This window comes from Rissa tridactyla, chromosome 6 (genome assembly GCF_028500815.1).
Source record: "Rissa tridactyla isolate bRisTri1 chromosome 6, bRisTri1.patW.cur.20221130, whole genome shotgun sequence".
In the NCBI taxonomy this organism is placed as follows: domain Eukaryota; kingdom Metazoa; phylum Chordata; class Aves; order Charadriiformes; family Laridae; genus Rissa; species Rissa tridactyla.
In genome coordinates, this window is record NC_071471.1 from 73,155,074 (window position 1) to 73,174,333 (window position 19,260).

Below are 19,260 nucleotides of genomic sequence, written 5' to 3' on the forward strand. Positions count from 1 at the left end.
TCTGCGCAGCATCTGCCGCCCCCTCGCACGCAGGCTGCGACACACGAGAGGAGCAAACACACGCTGCAAGTTCAGCTCCAGCTGACTTGGGCCGCGGTGCCTCGGCTTCAGCGCGACAGTGTCTCTTTAATAACCGTATCTCACATTAGCAGAACATCTTTGTTTACGCCAAACATACCACATAACATTCCGCAGTATACGAGGAAGAAGGATCGTAATTAAATCTGTACTGTAATTGTCAAAACAAACAAGCAACATTTATTTTGCTCATTTGCTGATATAGATTCGCAGCGGAAACAGCGGAGCGAGCGTGTTGGGTGGCGGATGGCGGCGGGTGGAGGAGGAGGCTGGGCGCCGGCGGAGGGCCGGGACACGGGCAGGCGGGCAGGCGCCGGCGGTGCCGCGGCAGGGGAGCGGGCTGCCCACGCGCCCAAGGACACGCCGCCTTACGCCGGCGATGGAGCAGCCCCGGCACAGGGGCACAGGTGGTTACAACCAGAGAACACAGGGAGAACAGAGCAAGCCCCCACACACCCTCGCTCCAGTCCCTGAAAGAGCTTCCCTCTTACTTGCTTTTTAATTAACTGCCAGTAATGAGCATCACCCAAGCAGCCTCAGCAGAGTGCCTCTTCACGGCTTTTCGCTACCCTCCAAATGCAGCGTGTTTTAATTACAGGCTGATCCTGGACGGGCCGGCAGGTCTGCGCATCCCCAGCACCAAACCCACCCCTGTGGCGCTGGCCCGCGGCGAGACACGGCAGCCACCGCGGCAATGTGGCCACCGGACACAGCCAGGGGAGGAAAAACCAGGGATTTGTGTGTGCCACCCTGCCTGGGACACGCTGATCCCCATACCACCACCTACGGCAACGCGAACGGCACAGGCGGGACACGAGGAGGCTGCGGGTTTGGCGCCTGGTGGCCAGCCACTGCCGCACGGGGAAAGAGCCTCGGTGTCAGAGGGACTAACAGAGAGGGACGAATTTAAAATAATATCACGTGGTAAGCCTGAAAGAAACAGACCCTCCAGAGAGCAGAAGAATTAGGTACCATTTTCCCGTTCCTTCCCCCAGTTTATTTCCCCAGTTTTCCGCAGACCGGCGGTGCATCCCGCTCTGTGCCCGCGCTGACGCCCGCCGCGCTCCCGCTGCCGCGCGGGGAGCACAAGCCGACACGGGGCACGGCCCGGCCAGGGAGCCCCAAGCACAGGGCAGCGGGTGCTTCCTACGCGGGCTAACGGGCGACTCCGGGGATCCCCCCTCAGCACTCAAACTGACCGACCCAAACACCCGGACACTCGCACACCTACCCGGAGGGAAACTTTGTGCCCCAAAGGGGCGCTCGCGACCGAGGACAAACCCACACGGTCTGAACGAGGGGCTCATCCTGCAGAGCGTGGCTGCGGGACAGTGCTGGTACCACCTGGGCAAACAGTTCGGGGTGGTCAGCGTGAAAAAAACCAATTAGAGATCACCTGTGGTGCATCCCCACGTCCTGATGTATAAACCATCCTCTGAAGCCCCTGCAGGAAGGAGTTTTTGGCTGCGGGACGCGTACTTGACAATACTCTAAAGGCCCTGCTTGAGCTCAAACCTATCCAACACAGTTGTATCAAGAGCTGCTTTTGCAATAAGCCTCGTGCAAAATTTGCAACACATTAGTACACAAAGAACTTGCAAGCACTGGGGCTTCCCCCAAAAGGCTTAGAAAAGAAGGTCAGGGAGTTGCGTTTCCACTTCTGTTCGACACGGGAAATCTGATGGCGGCTCTGTTGGAGCAACCCCGACTGCGCTCCCAACAGCGGGTCCCTGCGAGGAGCACCAGGGTAAGACAGGCTGGAGGGTGTCCGAGGGCCAGAAGGAGACGTTGTCCAGATAGGTTACATCCATGTCCTACTCAGAAGAATTACTTTTTTTTTCAAAGCTGCCTGTATTTATGGCCACAGAAGCAATGGCACTGGAACAGGTTGCCCAGAGAAGCCGTGGATGCCAGGATTTGCTTAAAATCAGAGTCAAATCAGAGCGCACAGAGGAGTAACGTCTGAAACGGAAAAGTCGTATATGCAGATGACTTTCCAGGCCGGAGTAACTAACCAGAAAGCGGGACAAAAAAGAGTGCCCGGCCAGACGGGTACGGCCGCAACTGGCCTGTTCCCTGCACCACTCCCTGCCGTAAACGTCGATTTATTCTTGCTGTTTTTCTTTATGCTCTGTGACATTAACAGAGTAAATTTAGAAACAACAGACTATTTCTTTATATAGCAACAGCCAACCTGTGGAAAGCAGTGCCCCGAGACTGCAGCAGAACAGATTCTCCAGTCTTTTTTTTTTTTTAAGGGTTGTCAGGTCGTATTACCACTATCACGCTGACGAGCTAAGAGAGCCATAGGGACGCTCACACTCCTTTGCCGAGACGCAGACTGAAGGGCAGGAGATGCCCCTGCCTGGCTGCCTCGCGAGCTGCCGGTACGACCACGCGCGGAGACGGGGCGTCGGGACGGCTCAGAGCAGGACCACATGGAAAGCTAAGGAGTGATGCTATCTGGTTAAGAAAAATGAGGGGAAAAAAAAATGTTTCAGTAGCTTTTTATGAGATGGGAAGAGTTCTGGTGGAGAGACAAAGCGCCGGTGCCACCCGACCCGGGAGGAGTGCGGGAGGGAAGGGCCCAGGGCATCCCACCGCCAGCTCCTGCGCTCCTCCAGCACCACCCGCAGCAGCCGGGGGCCCTGACCAGACCTGCCGGTTGCTATGGAAATACAGATAATAACGACAGCACGAGTAATTGGAGAGATGCACCAGTTGCTAACTGAAATCCAATGCACTTTATCGTGCTGTAGCAGCATCCCAACTCCCGACGCGCCATCGCACAAATGCATCTGAGAGGGATGGAGCCATTTTGGAGAAGGAACGAAACCCATGCTTTGTATTGAAAGATCAGAGAAATGGCTTACAAAATATTCAAAGTAGAGAAGCAACTGCTAATCTTAGTACCATATCATTTGGAAAGGCCCTGACACCACATTTGGGAGATTTTAAACATTAATTAATAGGAAAATTAGCAGCATTAATAATTAACAATGCTTTTCCAAGAAAGAGTGAGCCACATTAAACGCAGTAACCGTAGGTAATTGAAGTCCTCAGACTCGGCATATTTTTTCCGTGTACCTAAAGAAAGCAACAAAGGCTGCTCAAAGCAGGAAAGAAAAGGAGCTACCTACTTCTTGTTTAACTTCATGTTTTATGCAGAAACAAATGCCGAGGTATTGTGAAAAAATTATCAGGCTCAGAGCAGCAACTGGCGAGTGATTGATCATCCGCCAGCAGGAAAAGCCCCTGCATTTTCAGGATAAATAGCCCGGCTGCCGTTAGCGCGGTGGGAGCTGATGCTCCCCGAGAGTCGTGTGCTCTGTGCACACAAGGCCGGGGGAGAGCAGAGCCCACGGCTCCCCACGCTCCGCACGGGGTGCCCCAGCCTCCGGCCCCGGCACGGCTCCCGCAGGCGGGCGACATCAGCCCCGGAGAGGTCCCCGCTCTCCTCCTGCCCCCCCGCGCCACCGGGCACCGCGGGCCACGAGCCCCCGGGACGTGCTCTCTGCTGCGGTGACGCACCCCCATCCACCTCCTCCGCCAGAACGGCGTCTCCCCTGCTACCCCTCACGTCTACTTAACCGAGGCTTCCTTCCTGCGGGAACTGCCTCTCCGCACAATTCTCTCCAGTTTCACCGCGGGCTTCCACGGCTTTTCCCTACCACAGCTACGCCAGTGAAGTTGGACTGGTGGCTCCTCACTCACCCTTCGGGTCTTTCATCCCACACTCCCTCGTTTGCACACCCGCTATGAAACTCCTGATGAGGGCACGGGGCATTTGGGTTTCAAGTGAGAACTTAAAAATGGCTGGAACAAGACAGAATTCAGCATTGCCTTTTTTTTTTTTTTACTTACAAGAGAGCCTGTAAGAGGTCTGAGACAGAAAAAAAATGGGTCTTTGGGGGAACAACCATCATTATTCTACTTAATATCACATATTCTGTCATTTATTTCATGTTTCCTGATTATCATCACTTTTTTCAAATAAATCCAGAAACATTAGAGCTTCCTGCGGGCCCAGTGTGTGACAGCCCTGAGACAAGAACTCTTTGTAATGAGGCTCCAAGAATATTTTCTACAATCAGCTGCTTCTAGTTTTTAATCAAAAGAGGCTTTTACTACTTGCCACACCAGCAAATTCATTCAGGGACATGAAAGACAGCCTTGTTCCTCCTGCGATTCCTCTCTGGCTGGTAACGACCATCAGAATGTGGCGGAAATGAACCAAAAGAAGTTGTTTATCCGTCGGCCAGAGCTGCCCGCGCACTGGTCTGTGGCAGCAGCGAATCTCCAGGGTTAAGAGCACGCAGCACCGGGCTTTCCCCTGCAGGGAAGCAGACGCTGCCCCAGCAGCAGCCCAGCTCACAGACACGCTTCCATCGCCGCTTATCACCTGGGGGTGGCGAAGCAGCGTTTCACCCGCACGAGCTGCCGTGAAGGATACGCTTAAAATTGAAATGCAGGTTTTTTGCCTTTTAACATTGTAACTCCAGTACTGCTGCACATACCACATATTACAGCGCTTAAGGGTGGTCTCTGCTACGGCATTTCATTCCACTTGAGCACCATAAAGAAAATAGAAAAGAAAATTAAAAATCTCACGAAAAAGGGCTGGAGTTGTCAGCTACATTCATTTCTTGGCAACTGGATGGATTAGCACCATGGAAATGGCGTTGATGTCTGGTTTGGGGCTGGTTTTTTTTTGATGTACGCATACTAATGAATGTGCTGGCATCAGCCATGAATTTCTCCGTGGCTCGGGAGCAGAGGGTGACCTCGGCACGGCCCCCCCGGCTGCCGCAGCCCAGCAGCGTCACCCACACCATGCCCTCGGGGCGGGGGGCCCAAAGGAGCTCCCTCAACAGACAGCTTCAGAGGAGAGCACGCACTGAACTGCAACAACAGAAGGGCTTTTCTTCTTCAACGGGCAGGCAACTATATCTATGTTTAAAAGTTACCGACTCCTTTACTTACATACACTGTGATGTGAGCGGTGTGCGGTATCTGCGTGTGTGTGCACCGTACTCGGAGTTAATTCATACATTCCCAGTTGAGATAGCTTTCCCCGCGACAGCCCTGTCAACACAGCGATGATGACTTGAAAACAAACTCTGGATTTTCTTCCCCGGAGCAGCCACCGGTGGGGTTTGCACCGCACGCGGCTCCAGGGCGCTATTTTAGGCGTATGGTCCTATCTTTGTCCCGGAGGCTCGCCAGCAGCAGACGCTCCCGAAATACCTCCTGCTGGGATCTGTGGAGGTGCCGCAGCAGCATCTTACTGCCTGTGGGAAATGCTGCTCCTCAGCTGACCTACACTTTTTTGACAAATAAAGCTGAAGAGGGGACATGCACCGTGGGCCAGCAGCGCTGGCGGCTCTCCGAAGGTTTGGAAGGGACGCAAACCATGCGAGCAGGCTCCTGCACCAACCCCCCCACGAGCCCGGCACAGCACCAGGAGCCACCGGCTCCGAGGCTGGCGAACGCCAGGACTGGGGAGGACAAAGCGCATTCCTGAAGCCAGGGGGGTTCAGTCTCCCGGCGACTGCCGGTGTCCCCGCGCGCCTTCTGTGTTCTGCACACACCAAGTCAGGCAAGGTATTCCACCAGCTCCGGCCATGGAAGCGTCTCCTGTTTGCAAGGAAGGAAAAATTGGGATCCGCCAAGACAGTATAAATGCACGGCTGTTAGGCACACGTGCTTGTGATGTGGATACATCTGGAAAGGAAAGAAAGAGCCACAAGAGGTTCGTGAATACTTGAAGATATTTTTGCCGGGGAGGCTTGATCCCAGGTGGGAGCAGTGATCCCCTTTGGTTCTCGCTGAAGCCAACAACAAATCTGCTCTTTATTTTGAGGTGTCAGAACAGATTCACTCGTTGGACAGACCACACGGACGCCTCCGAGCGTGCCGAGCATCGCGGGCACCGAGCCTGCCCTGCCGGTACCTGCAGCAGCGCAGGATGGATGACCACAACCGCTCAGCATCCATCTCAACTCCACCACGAGAGAGCAGGCCCGAATTCACAGAGAGCAGGGACGGCATTTATTCACCAACTTTAACCTCTCTGGGGAAAGCACCCACCCTGTTTCTGTGACAAGAAATTCTCTTGAATCCTGTGCACGGCACAGCACGGCAGCTCAGGGCGCTGGTACTCCAGCACTGATGGCGTGTGGGGCCTGAGCACATCCCCCAGGGCTCCACGTTCGCTCGGTGTCCCCAGCGCCCACTCCCGACACACCGGGCTCCGGGGATGCCCACCTGCCAGCGCTGGTCTGCCCCTGGGAATAAACCCCCGTCCGGCCTCGGTGGGACGGCACGAGCGGAGGCGGCACCGAGAACCCCCGCTTCTCCGCAGGGAGGAGGAGGACAGAGAGAGGCGCGGGCGAGACGGGGGTACCTTTGGATTTTTCTATGCCAAACCAAGGCCAGAGGAAACACTAACTAAAATTAGTTCCAAACAATTATTATTGAGGGGCAATCAGCAACTGAATTGTTTGTTGATGCTACTCAACATTTTGATAAAACAGAAGCAATTTGTTCTAGTTAGAAGAAACCTGTTATTTTTTAAGTAATTTCACACACTGATCTTTACATCAGAAAGCCATGCAGAGGAATATACAACACGCCGAAAATATTCATTAATCAATCCCTATGTTCGCCTCGTCGCAACTGTGCTTGTTGTGACACCTGCTTGCAATTTTCCCGCTGTGGCATTTAACGTGCACTAAAAACCAACGGAACAAAGCGAGGGGTGGCTGCAAGTGCCCCAGCACCCTGCGCTCGCCCCGCGCCGCTCACACCGCACCAGAGCTGATGACAGAGCTTTTTTGCCGTCCCTGGTTTTTAAGGCATTATCACAATGCGGGACCTACCCCAAATCCCCGGTACGCTGGTGTCCTGGCAGCAGCTGACAACTTAAGGCAGCTTCCAGATTGGCAGTGGGTCCAAGTCGCGCATCAGCCGCGGCCAGGGGCGCCGTGGCCAGCCGGGGTGGCCGAGCAGAGCAGCGCGGCACCGCCGCAGCACCCCGGCGTGAGCACGGCTCTGCCCGTCAGCCCCACCCCGAACACCCGCCCGTGCCACCCTACAGCCCAGCCTGAAGCCCAGGACTCTCGAGCTACTCCCCACATCCCGGTACCCAGCCGAGAGGCGGCGCCTGCGCCGGAGGGGCCAGCCACACTGGGCGAGAAAACCCGAGCCAACGCCTGCTCCCGCTTACTGCCCGCCGCGTGCTGCTTTGTCTGCGGCTCTCCCGCAACACGGGTTCATTTCTTCAACAGGCAACATCTGCCACTTGGGGAACTGGAAGCACTGTACAGAGCTCATAGCAACAGCTCAAACCCACGCTGACTTTCCCGGTAGCGTTTATTACTGGTTAAAGGTGCAATGATGTATGAAAGTAAATGAAAACATGTCAAGGTCAGACGCAGGAGGCACTGGAGTTGCCGAGCCCTGGACACTGTTGGAAAGACCGGCCAGTCCGCCCGAGCGGGGATGACGGGGAAGGTCCCAGCCCTTACAGAGACACGCGACCGGCACCGCTGGGAGAGGACACCGTTCCAGCCCTGCGCTAGAGGTCCTGCCGAGCTGCATTCCGTGCTGGAGGAGCCGCTAATCGATGGCAGTTCAGAGCTCGAGCAAATCTAGAATCAGGCTCAAGTATGAGGTTATGGGGACGGCTTGAATGCATATGAATTATTCATGTGATTACAACATGCGGCATCAAGCCTTTAAAGTGCAAATTATTTGGGCCCAGGCTTTAGCCTTATTTTCTGTAAAGCATAAAGCATATTTTCCTACAGTGCAAACAGTCCAAGTCTAAAGCATGTAATTTTCTGCGTTTCCTACTTTCTCGTCTTACCTGCCAGTTTCCATTAAGACTGGGGGACCAGTAAAATACAAAGCGAACGTGCAGTACAGAGCCTTCTAGTGGATTATATGACATTTGTTTTACAAGGTAATTTAGCATGCTACACACCACAGCTTAAAAAAAGGTCTTTCAGAAGAGGTGTAATATTCTTCTGACAGCAAAAACGCACTGAGTCACAGAGGCAATGTTGTGTCCAGCTCCTGAGCTGTGTACAGGTACCGTGCTACTCCTGCCGTCGGCAGAAAGCAGATTTTGAAGGATCTTGACTGACCCAGATGGTCTCCTGGATCATTAACTGACATCCAATGGAGAAGACTTTCCAACTATACCGTTTACCTTATTCCTTTGCAATTGTAATTAGCATCTATTGCAGCCCCCACCTCCGTGTTTTACTCCTGGAGAACTGTTTGCTCAGGGGAGGAACCTGAGCTTCAGCCCAAGCCCTTCCCTTCTGACTTTTGTCAGTACATTCCGGTACTAAAATTAAAAACACATCGGTAATTCTTCAAACGACTATAAAAGGGGATCTACTTTCACTTTGTTTAAATCTTTGGACAGCTGGGCTGTAACGACTCAGAAACCTCGGTCAACGAGGCAACTTTCTGTGCTGGAACAGCCTTCTGCAGGTCAACCCAAAAGCTGCTCCATTGGCTGGTGAAGCCCGTCCACTCTCTGCTGGTGCCACTAGAACCAATATTAAATGACAATTATCATCTTCCAGAACTGTCAGCTGAGCTGTAAGTGCGTTACGTTGCTGTGTAAGTCAAACACACTGCGCGGCCAACCAGCAGCCTGTAAGCACTCAGCAGCCTGTAAGCACTCAGCGTGCACAGTCAAATCGGCAAACGGCACAATTCCGCACATCTCTCAGTGCCCGCGTCTCTTTACTAGTCCCAGGTACTGGGAAAGACCCTGAACAACAGCCTGGATGTGAATTAGCACATCACCATTCCCACGCTGTCATATCTCATTGCTTAGCGGTAGTCAGAGCCGTCTGTTCCCTCACATCCTAAGCACTTTTAATTTTCCGTAACTGTCACCTAAAGCAATTTAATTCCTGAAGAACAGTGGGAGAGGGAAAGGGGACACTGACATTTATCTTCTCTTGTTAGGAGGAGCTAAGCCGCTGGTGAGCTCTCCCATCTCTCTTCACTAAGGGAGACAAACGCCAGAAGAGAGCGTAGCGATGGCTGTTCCCTCCCCCTGGCGCAGGTAGCGGTGCAGCGGCACGCACCGCACCTCGGCTCCACACACCGTCCCGTCCCCTGCTGCTGCCACCGCGCCCCGCACCACCTCCCCACAACTTTTAGCCACGTCCTACACGGGGAGGTATTATTCGTGGTTAAGGTAGGTGCCTCGTTACAGGATCCTAGGACGAGGTGGTAGAAACCGCACATTAACAGAAAACCACAGCTTTAACCATGTTTCATAGACTCCGGCGAATGACAAAGCGTTTGAAACTGCGGCTGGGGAGCAGGTCCCTGGGAAAGCAAAGGGACAGTTCTGCTCTCTCAGGCTGACGGTGAATGATGGCCTCAGCCACGTCCCTGCCCAAGTATGTGCGGACGGGACACGTGAAGACTCAGCTGTGACCACGGGGAGCAGAAAGCCCTAGTCCTGACCCCAGGGCAGAGGAACACTGCCGCCAGCATCTCTGTTCCACACAAACGTTACCCCCCATTTTACCACATTACCCACCAATTTCAGGCATTCCCACCAGAAACAAAGGGATAAAGGAAACACACGTTATCACCCTACCTGCGAGGACTCGTGAGCACGTACCACACCACGCACCCCTCCTCCAGGTGATGCTCCACACGCGACCCCCATCTGGTGAGAACTGACCCGGCTGCAGGCATTTTAACCTGCCCACCACTGCAGAACCCGACTTTCATAGGTACCTAATTGCAAAAAGACCAACTTTTTTCATTTCTGGGAAGGTTTTCCTTGTCAAGTGGCACACGCTGACCTTTTGCCAGCCCCAGCAAGAGCTCGTGAGAGCTTCACAGCCGGGCAGTGGTGCTGCAGGCTCTCCTGGCCCACAGCTGCCAGCGACGGTGCCCACCAGCGACCTGGCACTGCCAGCTCCGTTCCTGGCTCTCGCCCTCCCGGGGAGCAGGGCTGCAGGCATCGGTGGCAATGCCAGCAGGGCCGGGGAGGTCACCACGCCAGCACCGGGACCGTGGCCAGTACGGTGTTTAGATCCCCAGCAGCGTGCTCCTGCACGTTATTCTGAATTCACAGCACGCCAGTTGTGAGGACCGTGGCCTTTACACAATTGGCCAAGTATTAATTTGGTCTAACACTTTGCCTGGGCTGTACTTCTGATAACTTTTTCTTGATTGCCCTTTCCCTCCCTATCAGTGAAGTGACCCACGAATTGCAGTTGGGTTTGTTCATTTTTTCTTTATCTTCATGCAAACAGCCTCAGCCGCCCCCAGGGTTTGTGTTACTCTGACCTCCTCTCTTCAGACCTCCATAGACACACGAGCCCCTCGGGGCCTCGCAGGACCTTTCCCCCCTCACCTCCAGAAGATGCCTGGGCTGTTCCTACAGGATGGAGGATGTGAAATCCCATCCCACCCAGTGCCGCGCGGCACCGAGGGGCACACCGTGCTCAGCAGGTCCTGCGGGACGGAGCATCCCCCTCCAGCTGTGTGCCGGGCGAGCCAGACTCGAGTGCACGGGGTCTGGCGGCTGGGCAGCCCGGGAGAGGAGGAGGAGGGTCCCACCAACCTGCATCCAGAGCCCACATCTGCCCGAGAGCGAAGGAGCGCCCAAAGGGAGCCGGCTCTGCGCCGAGCTGCTCAGCACAGGCACGCTGCACAGATCCGTCCCTGCAGGCACCACCTGCGGGGTGCAGATGATGCACTTTAAAAAGGTAGAACGTACTTTAAAAAAGTAGAAGGTCTCACTAAGTAAGAACAAAGAGCTGTAAAAAGGTCACGAGGTCCTTTATATTACACCTGTTGGTATAAACAACAAATGCCTTGCTACTGAATATACCCTTGAAGAAGAAGAGAAAGCTGATAATAAGGAACACCCCACCACAGGAGGCACTGAAACCAGCCGAAAACCAGCCAGCTGCTGGATCAGGCATAAAGTCAACAAAAATGTGCAGTAACTGGGGGAAAGGTAAAGGTGGCAGTGGGAGATCGCGACCACCAACTCAACCAGAGACTGAACTGAGCATGTGCACATCAATTCAAGGACCTTGTAACTTTAAATGAAAGCAAGAGACTGTACTAATCAACACCAATTGTTAAGATAAGGTACTAACCAATAATTATAATTAAGGATGTGTATTTCTGTGGTTTGAGCCGTATAAATACTCATAAGAATTTTTAGGCCAGTGTGCTAGCTTTGGGGATTCCCACCCAGCGCCCATCTCTGCAGAAATGAAATAAATAGATAGTACCTCTACTCTGGGTCTATATTGGCATGTCGGGTAAACAACCCCACTTTGGGACAACGTGGTGACCCCCGCGGTGCTCAAACACCCACCACCTGAGAGCACCACCCTCACCATCGCCTGCCGTGGCTGTGCCAGCCCCGCTCCCCAAGGCGGGACACCTGCGGAGATGCTGGATTCAGGTTTGGAGAAACGATGCTGGCCAGGTCTGCTGCGTGTGCCAGACCTCCACAAAAAGCAAAAGTATGAAAATTTGCACCTTGCTTACCCCCCGGCCGCGTCGGCCAGCGGAGACCACCTGAGGGGCACAGCGGGCAAAGGCAGGGAGCTGCCCCAGGCGGGAGCGGAGGGCGCAGGAGGCTCAGCCCCAGCCCGGCTGCGCCTCCCCTCACCGGGACGTTGTACCACGGGAAACGGCAAAGGGAACGGGAAAACACCCCAAAGATCTGGAAGAACAAGATACCTAATGAAATGCTGGAAACACGGAATTTCCAGCCTCCTATGCAATCTGCATTTTCTCTATGAAAGGCAGCTTAGTTTTGTAAATAGTTGCAAATTAGAAGATTTAAACAAAAATATATGTTCTTAAGCCAACGCGAGCGAACGATAAAGCATGTTCTTAGGTGAGCAATAGCAACGGTTTTCCATAACTGCAATTTGCAGTGCTCAAAGGGAGACATTTTGTCCCCTTTCCCCATGCAATCCTGGACGCTTTTTCTTCAGATTTCTTCCAGCGCTATTGAGACCAGACCATGGCCTTCAGTGCGGAGAGTGTCAGCGAAGTTATTAATTATTTCTGAAGGAGAAAAAGAGCCAGTAACCCAAATGTTGTGCTTATTACCACACACTTTCGTGACTTGCAGTTACTGAGTGCTCCGGATTTAACCGATTTCTGCGTTACACGAGACTCTGAAAAGCTTCACGCGCGGAAAGGTTTTCTCTCCTGCGACTGAACGAGGAGCACAGGCTCTGCCGGGGGGGCTGGGGGCAGCGAGCGCGTGGCAAGAGCTTGTCTCTGGGCAGAGCGCACACAAAAAGCCTGGGATCTGGGGGAAGCAAGATGTAAAGCAAAAACAAAGCGCTGCTGACAATACTAAACACAGCTTTTCTGACACCTCCTTGTAATTCCCACTCCCTTCTCCCCCCGCTTGCTTACTTAGCTACCGCTCTGATAATACATAAAGGCTTTTTTCTCTTGTTTTTAAATAACAGGGAAAGGCATCTGTGCTCTCAACCCACAGCCACATAAGAGTCAGGCTATGAAAAAAGTTTGCCTTGCAATCTGATCAGTGATTACTTTAATAAGTACTTTGCAGAGCATGGACGCTTAACACGTCTGTATCTGACCCTAAATAAATAGGACTGGGGATTTTATAACCACCTTACGGGGCATTAGTCCATAGTTTTCCAACCAAAAGGGCAATGTTTCCTCCCCAGGGCTTGAAATCCCTGCCCAGCCGAGAGGACAAAGCTGGGGGAGACGCGGTGCTGGGTGCCCGGCACGAGAGGAGCCAGCCCCCCGGCTGCCGTGCCCCCGCAGCGAGCCCACCCGGGCAGGAGCAGCACGGGCAGCGGCCGGAGCAGGGACGATGCTGCGGGGCAGCCCCAGGGACCAGGGGACCCAGCCAGGCCACGCTGGCCACCCCGCAGGAGGGGGCCGAAAGGGCAGAACGTGGTTCATGACACTTATCGCCTTAGGAGAGGGGTGAAAAACTTCCCCAGGGCTGTCCCCGCTGCCAGGGTCCCTCTCCTGGCAGCGCAGTGGGGTGCCCCAGACCTGGGGCAGACCTGGTGGGGGGTTTTGGGTCACCAGAGGTACAGGACGCACAAGGAGGTCAGGCTTTGCTCCCCGTCCTCTCCAGTCTGTCGCTCCGACAATCTCGCAGCGTGCCCTCGTTTCCCTGAAGGTCCCAACCCCTGGAACAAACAATTACAGGGGAGAATCCTGGTCTGAAAACCTAACGCCTAGCGCTGTGGAGATCGCTGGACATCTCGCTCCCAGCCGATGGGAAAACGGGAAGCGAAAGGAGGAACGTAAACAGCTTGCCAATCTGCGAGAACTGAACTCTTGACTTCAAAGTGATGTAAGCTGACGATGACACATGGGACAGATCCTCCCGGAAGCCGCAGCAGCTGGGACGACAGGTCGGAGCAAGAGGCAGGTTGGGCAGCAGCACGCACGGTCCCTCCTGTGTCCGTCAAACAGCTCCCCACACGCCACACTCCGGTTTTCGCTCACCAGCGCGAGGCAGGAGGGAGGCACGCTCTGGGGCGTGTGTAACCCCCAGCCTGCCGACACACGGTTTGAAATTAAAATGGGGATTATTTTAAGCACGTTCCCCCAGGTTTTGCAGCTTCTCGCCCGTTTCCATGGGGACGGGCGCCGTGCCGCAGCTGCCGAGGCTCCCCAGCCTCCCGTGGCCCTTTGAGGAGGAGGACGGTGGGGAGGCAGAGCGGGATCCTCCCTCCAGCCCCACTCGGGCTCCAGGAGCCCCCCAGGTCCCGCACAGCCCTGGAGCTGGAGCACCTCAGCAAACTGCACGGCTAGGAGCTAGGAAAGCATCAACACCTCTAACAGTTTTCTTCTTTTACCACAGAAACACGTTTTTACACAACAGTATTTCTCAGCTTGGAAACTCGCAGCGGGCACGCGCAGAGCGGCTCTTTGAGAAGTTTTAGACCCACGTCGACCAACACGCGCAGGCCATGGGAGAGAGCAGCCACCACAGAGCACCGCTGGCCCGCGCGCAGGCGATGCCCCAGAGCCAACAGAAGCCCCAGCCCTGAGTGAGGAGGGGGCACCCCCCCGCGTCCCCAGAACCCCATGAGCCCCCGGGACGGGGCTCCCACCTCCCCAGCACCCCTTGCCCTGCACGTCCTCCCGAATGCCGCCGGCCACCCTTGCAGTGGGGTTTTTCACTCTCCCACACTCCAGTCTGGTGCCTGCACCTCGCATTGCCTGAGAAAAAAACATCGAACACAGATTGTTCCCCGAGAGGGGAAACAAAACCACCCACCGTCGTTTCACCTGACCTGAAGACTAACCCCGAGTACACACTTCTTGGAGTCCGGCCGGTTCACTGAAGAGCTGTACCCATGGGCTGTAGAACCGGGAACTTGGTTTCAAATGTTGATTTTGAGGCAAGTAGGATAAACCCAGGAGACTGCGCTGGACCCCCTTACAAAAAGCCATCTGCCTCCCGGCAGAGAGAGTCAAATAAGGCATGGGTAAAGAAGTGATCGAGACAAAATACTAATCACGATGAAAGTAATTGGGCTGCAGCACTAAAACCTTGTAAATCAGTGGGAAATCTAATTGAGTGTCAGGAAAGAGGCAGAAAGCCCTCGGACCACTCACCTCCATGCTAGCGAAGGAAGGAAGAGCTCAGCAGAAGCAGCAGATGGCTTTACATATTCTCATGGGTATTTACTTACACATTTTTAGTAAGCCACTTTGATTCAGGAGAAGCCACAACCAAAATGCAGTTGCAAAATCCCTCTTTAGATATAACTGCATATAAAGATATACCATGCTGCGTTCTTCCCCCTCTCTCACATAACACAACTGTGGGCAACGCTAATAGCGCTAAGTGTGCCTTGTATTTCCTATTACTCAGCCCTGCTTCCCAAGTCCTGGCAACTCTGCTAAACGTCTTCTTAAATATTTGGGTTGAAACATTCCCAAACGTTGTCTTAAATATTTCGGTTGAAACATTCCCATTGGCTTCACTATTACAGGTTTTCCCCATCTAGCATAAAAAACAAAATTAAAAAAAAATAAAGGACGGGGGCATCAATAAAACTTGCTTGGCCATTTCGCAGACCGACAGCAGCAAATCCTTTCTGCCCCCACGGAGGGCAAGCCTTGCGCCTGCTGTGCCAAGAGCCCGGTGCCCCGTGCCATGCCGCTGAGCACCACAACGGGCCGAGCAGCAGCTGGCACCGGACTGGGCCCTCCTCGGTGGCGGCGAACAAGTTCACTGACCAAGTAAGAAGCTTGTAAAAGTTCTTACAGCTATAAATAAGAAACCCTAAAAAGCCCTTACAGACAAAGGCCGATTTTTCCTGATGGGAACAGCCCGTGGTGATAATGATAAAGCCCGCCGCGATTCAGTTCAGCTTACCGAGGCCACCTTACTCCAGCACACCACAACGCAGAGTGCTCAGCCTTGCAGACTTGTCTTTTCCTTATATTCTTCTTCCTGCCCCCCTTATATTCTTTTTCCCTTACTTTTTTTTTCTTCATCCCCATTCATTAACTCCTCCGTTCGGAAACAGGGTACGCTGTACCTCACCAAGAACTACCTGTGACAAAGGCATCACCAGCTGGAGGGGCTGGAGCTCGCGCCCAGCCGAGGCACACGCAGCAGCCACTGAACGTCCCGCGTTTCGGCTGTGAATGGAACCAGCTGCAGCCGATGCTCAGGAGCGAGGGGAACCGATCCCTCACGTACCAGTGCTTTCTGGGCGCACACACAAAACACGCAGACCCTCTCCTTCCAAAGTCAGCTTTTCTATTAGTTGGATCCCAACTCCGAAACGCTCAGAAATATTTCAAAGGTTGTACGCGCAAACGTGAAAGAGCAAGATGCGCAGGCTGCAGCCGAGCAGGGTACCAGAGGGGTGTCAGACAGACGCACTGTCCCTTCACCGCAGCTCCGACGAAACGCAGAGGCCCGGTCACACTTGGCCTGCACCCGGCTTCACAGTCAAGAGAAGTTGCCTGAACTGGGGGAAAACTGGGATGCAGGGGACAGCAGAGCACCCAGGGAGGGAAGGAGGAGGGAGCAGGACCACCGTCCCTCGGGCGTGACTCTCCGTGGCACGGCCCCCACCACCTTGTCCCTGGACGGACACGGGGCAGCGCCACGCATGAGCCACACCAGCGCCGACCTGCCCCGGGCTTGCCCCCAGCCGGGCTCCGTCCCAGCACCAACACAAACGATGCTGGAAAAAACAGAGAGAGCTGAGAGAAGATCCACAGCACAGACTCAGGAATATGAAGCTGACCCTCGGAGTCATGGACTCGGAGAGCTCGATCCACGCATCCCACCGACAAGGACGCCGGGCGGCCAGGACCCCAGCCTGCCATGACACCGAGACAGGGGCAGGGCAGCAGAGACCCCTCGGGTTTGTCAGTTTGTCAAGGGTTTGTCAAGGGGAGACCCGACGGCAGGATCGGGGGTTGGACAGACGCGGACTGGAGAGAAAGGATGACGTCTGGCTGTGAGGTTAGCAGCAGAGAATCCTCCAGCGCTGGGCATTTTACACGGAGAGCAAACGCATTACTCCCACCCCGGGAACCCCGACAGGCTCGGGCTCAGCCACGCCGGGGCGACTTGAGGCAGTAACTCAGCAAAGTCTTGGATCCAGCCCCAGGGGCCTCAGCCAAGAGGACCGTAAGGGTTTTCTTGCCTCAAAAATCTACGCATTTGGAGTCTGATTGATCTGCGAGTAAATACTGGGCCTTGGGTGGAAACTCACCAGAATAAATGTTAACCTTCTATTTGCATACACCCTATCATAATTAAAAGGGATTAACCATTGGATTGAGACAGTCAGGCTCATTCTTGTGTATCCAGCACTGGGAACCACCTATGGGTAAAATTTATATACAACCAATCTTTCCCCTTTTCTTCTTCTAATTTATTTCACTTTAAATTGCCATCACTAGTAATTCTTCCACATTATGTCACACACAAAACCAAAGTATTAACTGGCTTCTTTATGTAAGGAAGTTATTGGAATGCCTTAAGAGATCTCCATAGCAACCATGCCGTGCCAGTAAATACGAGTTCACCAGAACAACACTGAAATTGCTCTGAGCACACACTAACAAGCAATGATGAAAAAGCAGGCAATATTAAGAAAGTAATGTCCTAATAAGTCTGCAGAATTGCAAAAGCATTGCTTGACAGTGCCTTATGAGATGTTACCAGGTTTTTGCCAACGGTCATTCCCCCGCAAAGCTCAATTCCCTACACTGGCCGTATACAGGCTCGGATCAGGATGAAATGCTTTCTGAATTTTGCAGTAAAGCCTCCCATTTAAGCGTTTTCACTTGGCTGGCTTGTTGCTCCTGCTGACCCACCACATCCAAGATGAAATACATTTTCCACTTTGGGCACAAAACTCTGGTAAAGCCCCGGCTCTGCGCACACCCAGCAGCCACATCGGCCCATCTCCTGCACTCCGTCAACATAAAGGGATGGGGGGGTGGGTGCATTTTGCAGTTTGCCTTCCAACGGCAATTTTGTTGTGCATTTCAGTCACACCACAGCACACCCCTGTGCAGCGAGCTGTCGCTCTAACAGATGTTTTCTCTGCACTTCTGTAGTAAGAGATGCGAGGGTTAACAATTCAACGTTATACTCTGAATTGCTCATAAATACTTCTCGGTGATACCAACCAGCCACTTCTCCTGTAACAGTTCACCTGGTGTAACACCCCTCCAGCTGTCAGAAGCAGCACAGTCTGAGGTGTGATCACCCCCACCGAGGGGATGCCAGCAGATCCAGTGCTCATGTAAACTAGAACATCACCATCCTTGAAGGCTCAAATTAACATATATCTTTAACTCCAAGTTTATCTAGTGCAAAATTCCAGTACCCCAAGCACCCGGGGATTTTTGCCAGCGCTTGGTTGGTGTCTGAGGGCTAACGCGGCGCGCTCTGTACGTCAGGAGAGCAACGAGCCGCCCAGCACCCGGACACCGCTCCCGAGCCTCCCCCACCCACAGCCAGAGTTCCCTTCCTCTGGTCCTCTGAAATTTCACCCTGCAGCTGACAAGTCTAATGCAACTGTGGTATTTCATGGTGTATTTCTACAAAAAAACCTTGTATTTCGGGAGAAAAAAACCCAAAGCAGCATTTTCCGATGACAAGTAGTTTTTAGAAGTCTGATGCCCAGCTGCACTTGATCTTTACTTGTTAAAGCCGGAGATTTCCTTGCACAGGTTGAAACTTCCCTGCCGAACCGTCCCCCCGCCGCCCGCCTCTGAGGTACCCGTTATTGTCTCGGCGGTGCCCCGTCCCCGGGGGGCTGCCTGCCGGGCTGCGGGGGCTCCGCCACTCCCGCGCCCCGCGGGGCGCCCAGACCCGGCCGGCAAACCCGGGGGCACGGGCCCGCCGCCCGCTCCGCCCGGGGCCGCACCGCGCAGCCCGCCGGTGGGACGGGACGGGAGCGGAGGGGACCCGCCGGGCCGAGCGGAGCGGGCATCAGCAGGAGCGGGGCAGGGCGTCCCGGGCCGGGGAAAGCCGGGGCGGCGCAGGACATCCCGGGGCAGGGCGCCCCGGACCGGGGAAGGGCAGGGCATCCCGGGGCAGGGCATCCTGCCGGGGCATCCCGGGCCGGGGCATCCCGTGGCATCCCGGGCCGGGGCATCCCGTGGCAGGAGGGTATCCCGGTCTAGGGCATCCGGTGGCCGGGGCATCCCGGGGCGGGGCGGGGCAGGGCACGCCGGCCGGCACTCACCGTCCTCCCGCTCGTCGAAGACGGGTCTCTTGGAGGAGGAGGCGCTCGCTCCCATCCTCTTCTTCCACTTGCCCCAGTGAAACATCGGGGCGAGGCGGATGGCATGCCCTGCGCGCCGCTCCCCGCCGGCCCGGCGGCTCCCGCGGGCGGCACCAGGCGCTGCGACCCGCCGCCAGCCGCCGCCCTCACCCGCCCCGCGCCCCGGCGCCGCCCGCCCGCATGGCAGCGCCCGGCGCCGCCGCCTCCCGACCTCCCGCCCGCGGCGGCTGCGGCAGCGCGGCGGAGCGGAGCCGGGCGGGGAGCGGAGCCGACGGGAGCCGGGCGGAGCGGCGGGGGCCGGGCGGCCGCAGCGGCGGGAGGCGGGAGCGGGGCGGGCCGGGCCGCGCCGCCCCCAGCGCAGCGCCCCCGGCGGCGGCAG

At 55.0% G+C, this 19,260-nt stretch overlaps 1 protein-coding gene across 3 annotated transcripts in view; it reads right to left on the minus strand.

Annotated features, from left to right (window-relative positions):
* Positions 1-18,927, minus strand: part of STK32C (serine/threonine kinase 32C) — a 95,185-nt gene extending 76,258 nt beyond the window's left edge. Inside the window, exon 1 of one of the 3 annotated variants that reach the window (XM_054207482.1) lies at positions 18,843-18,927. In XM_054207482.1, the coding sequence (XP_054063457.1) occupies positions 18,843-18,927 (85 nt within the window). Of the gene's footprint in view, positions 1-6,959; positions 7,027-7,306; positions 7,380-18,842 lie in introns of those variants that run through there. The other 2 variants (XM_054207484.1, XM_054207483.1) reach the window with 2 other exon arrangements.
* Positions 18,928-19,260: the final 333 nt, after the last annotated feature.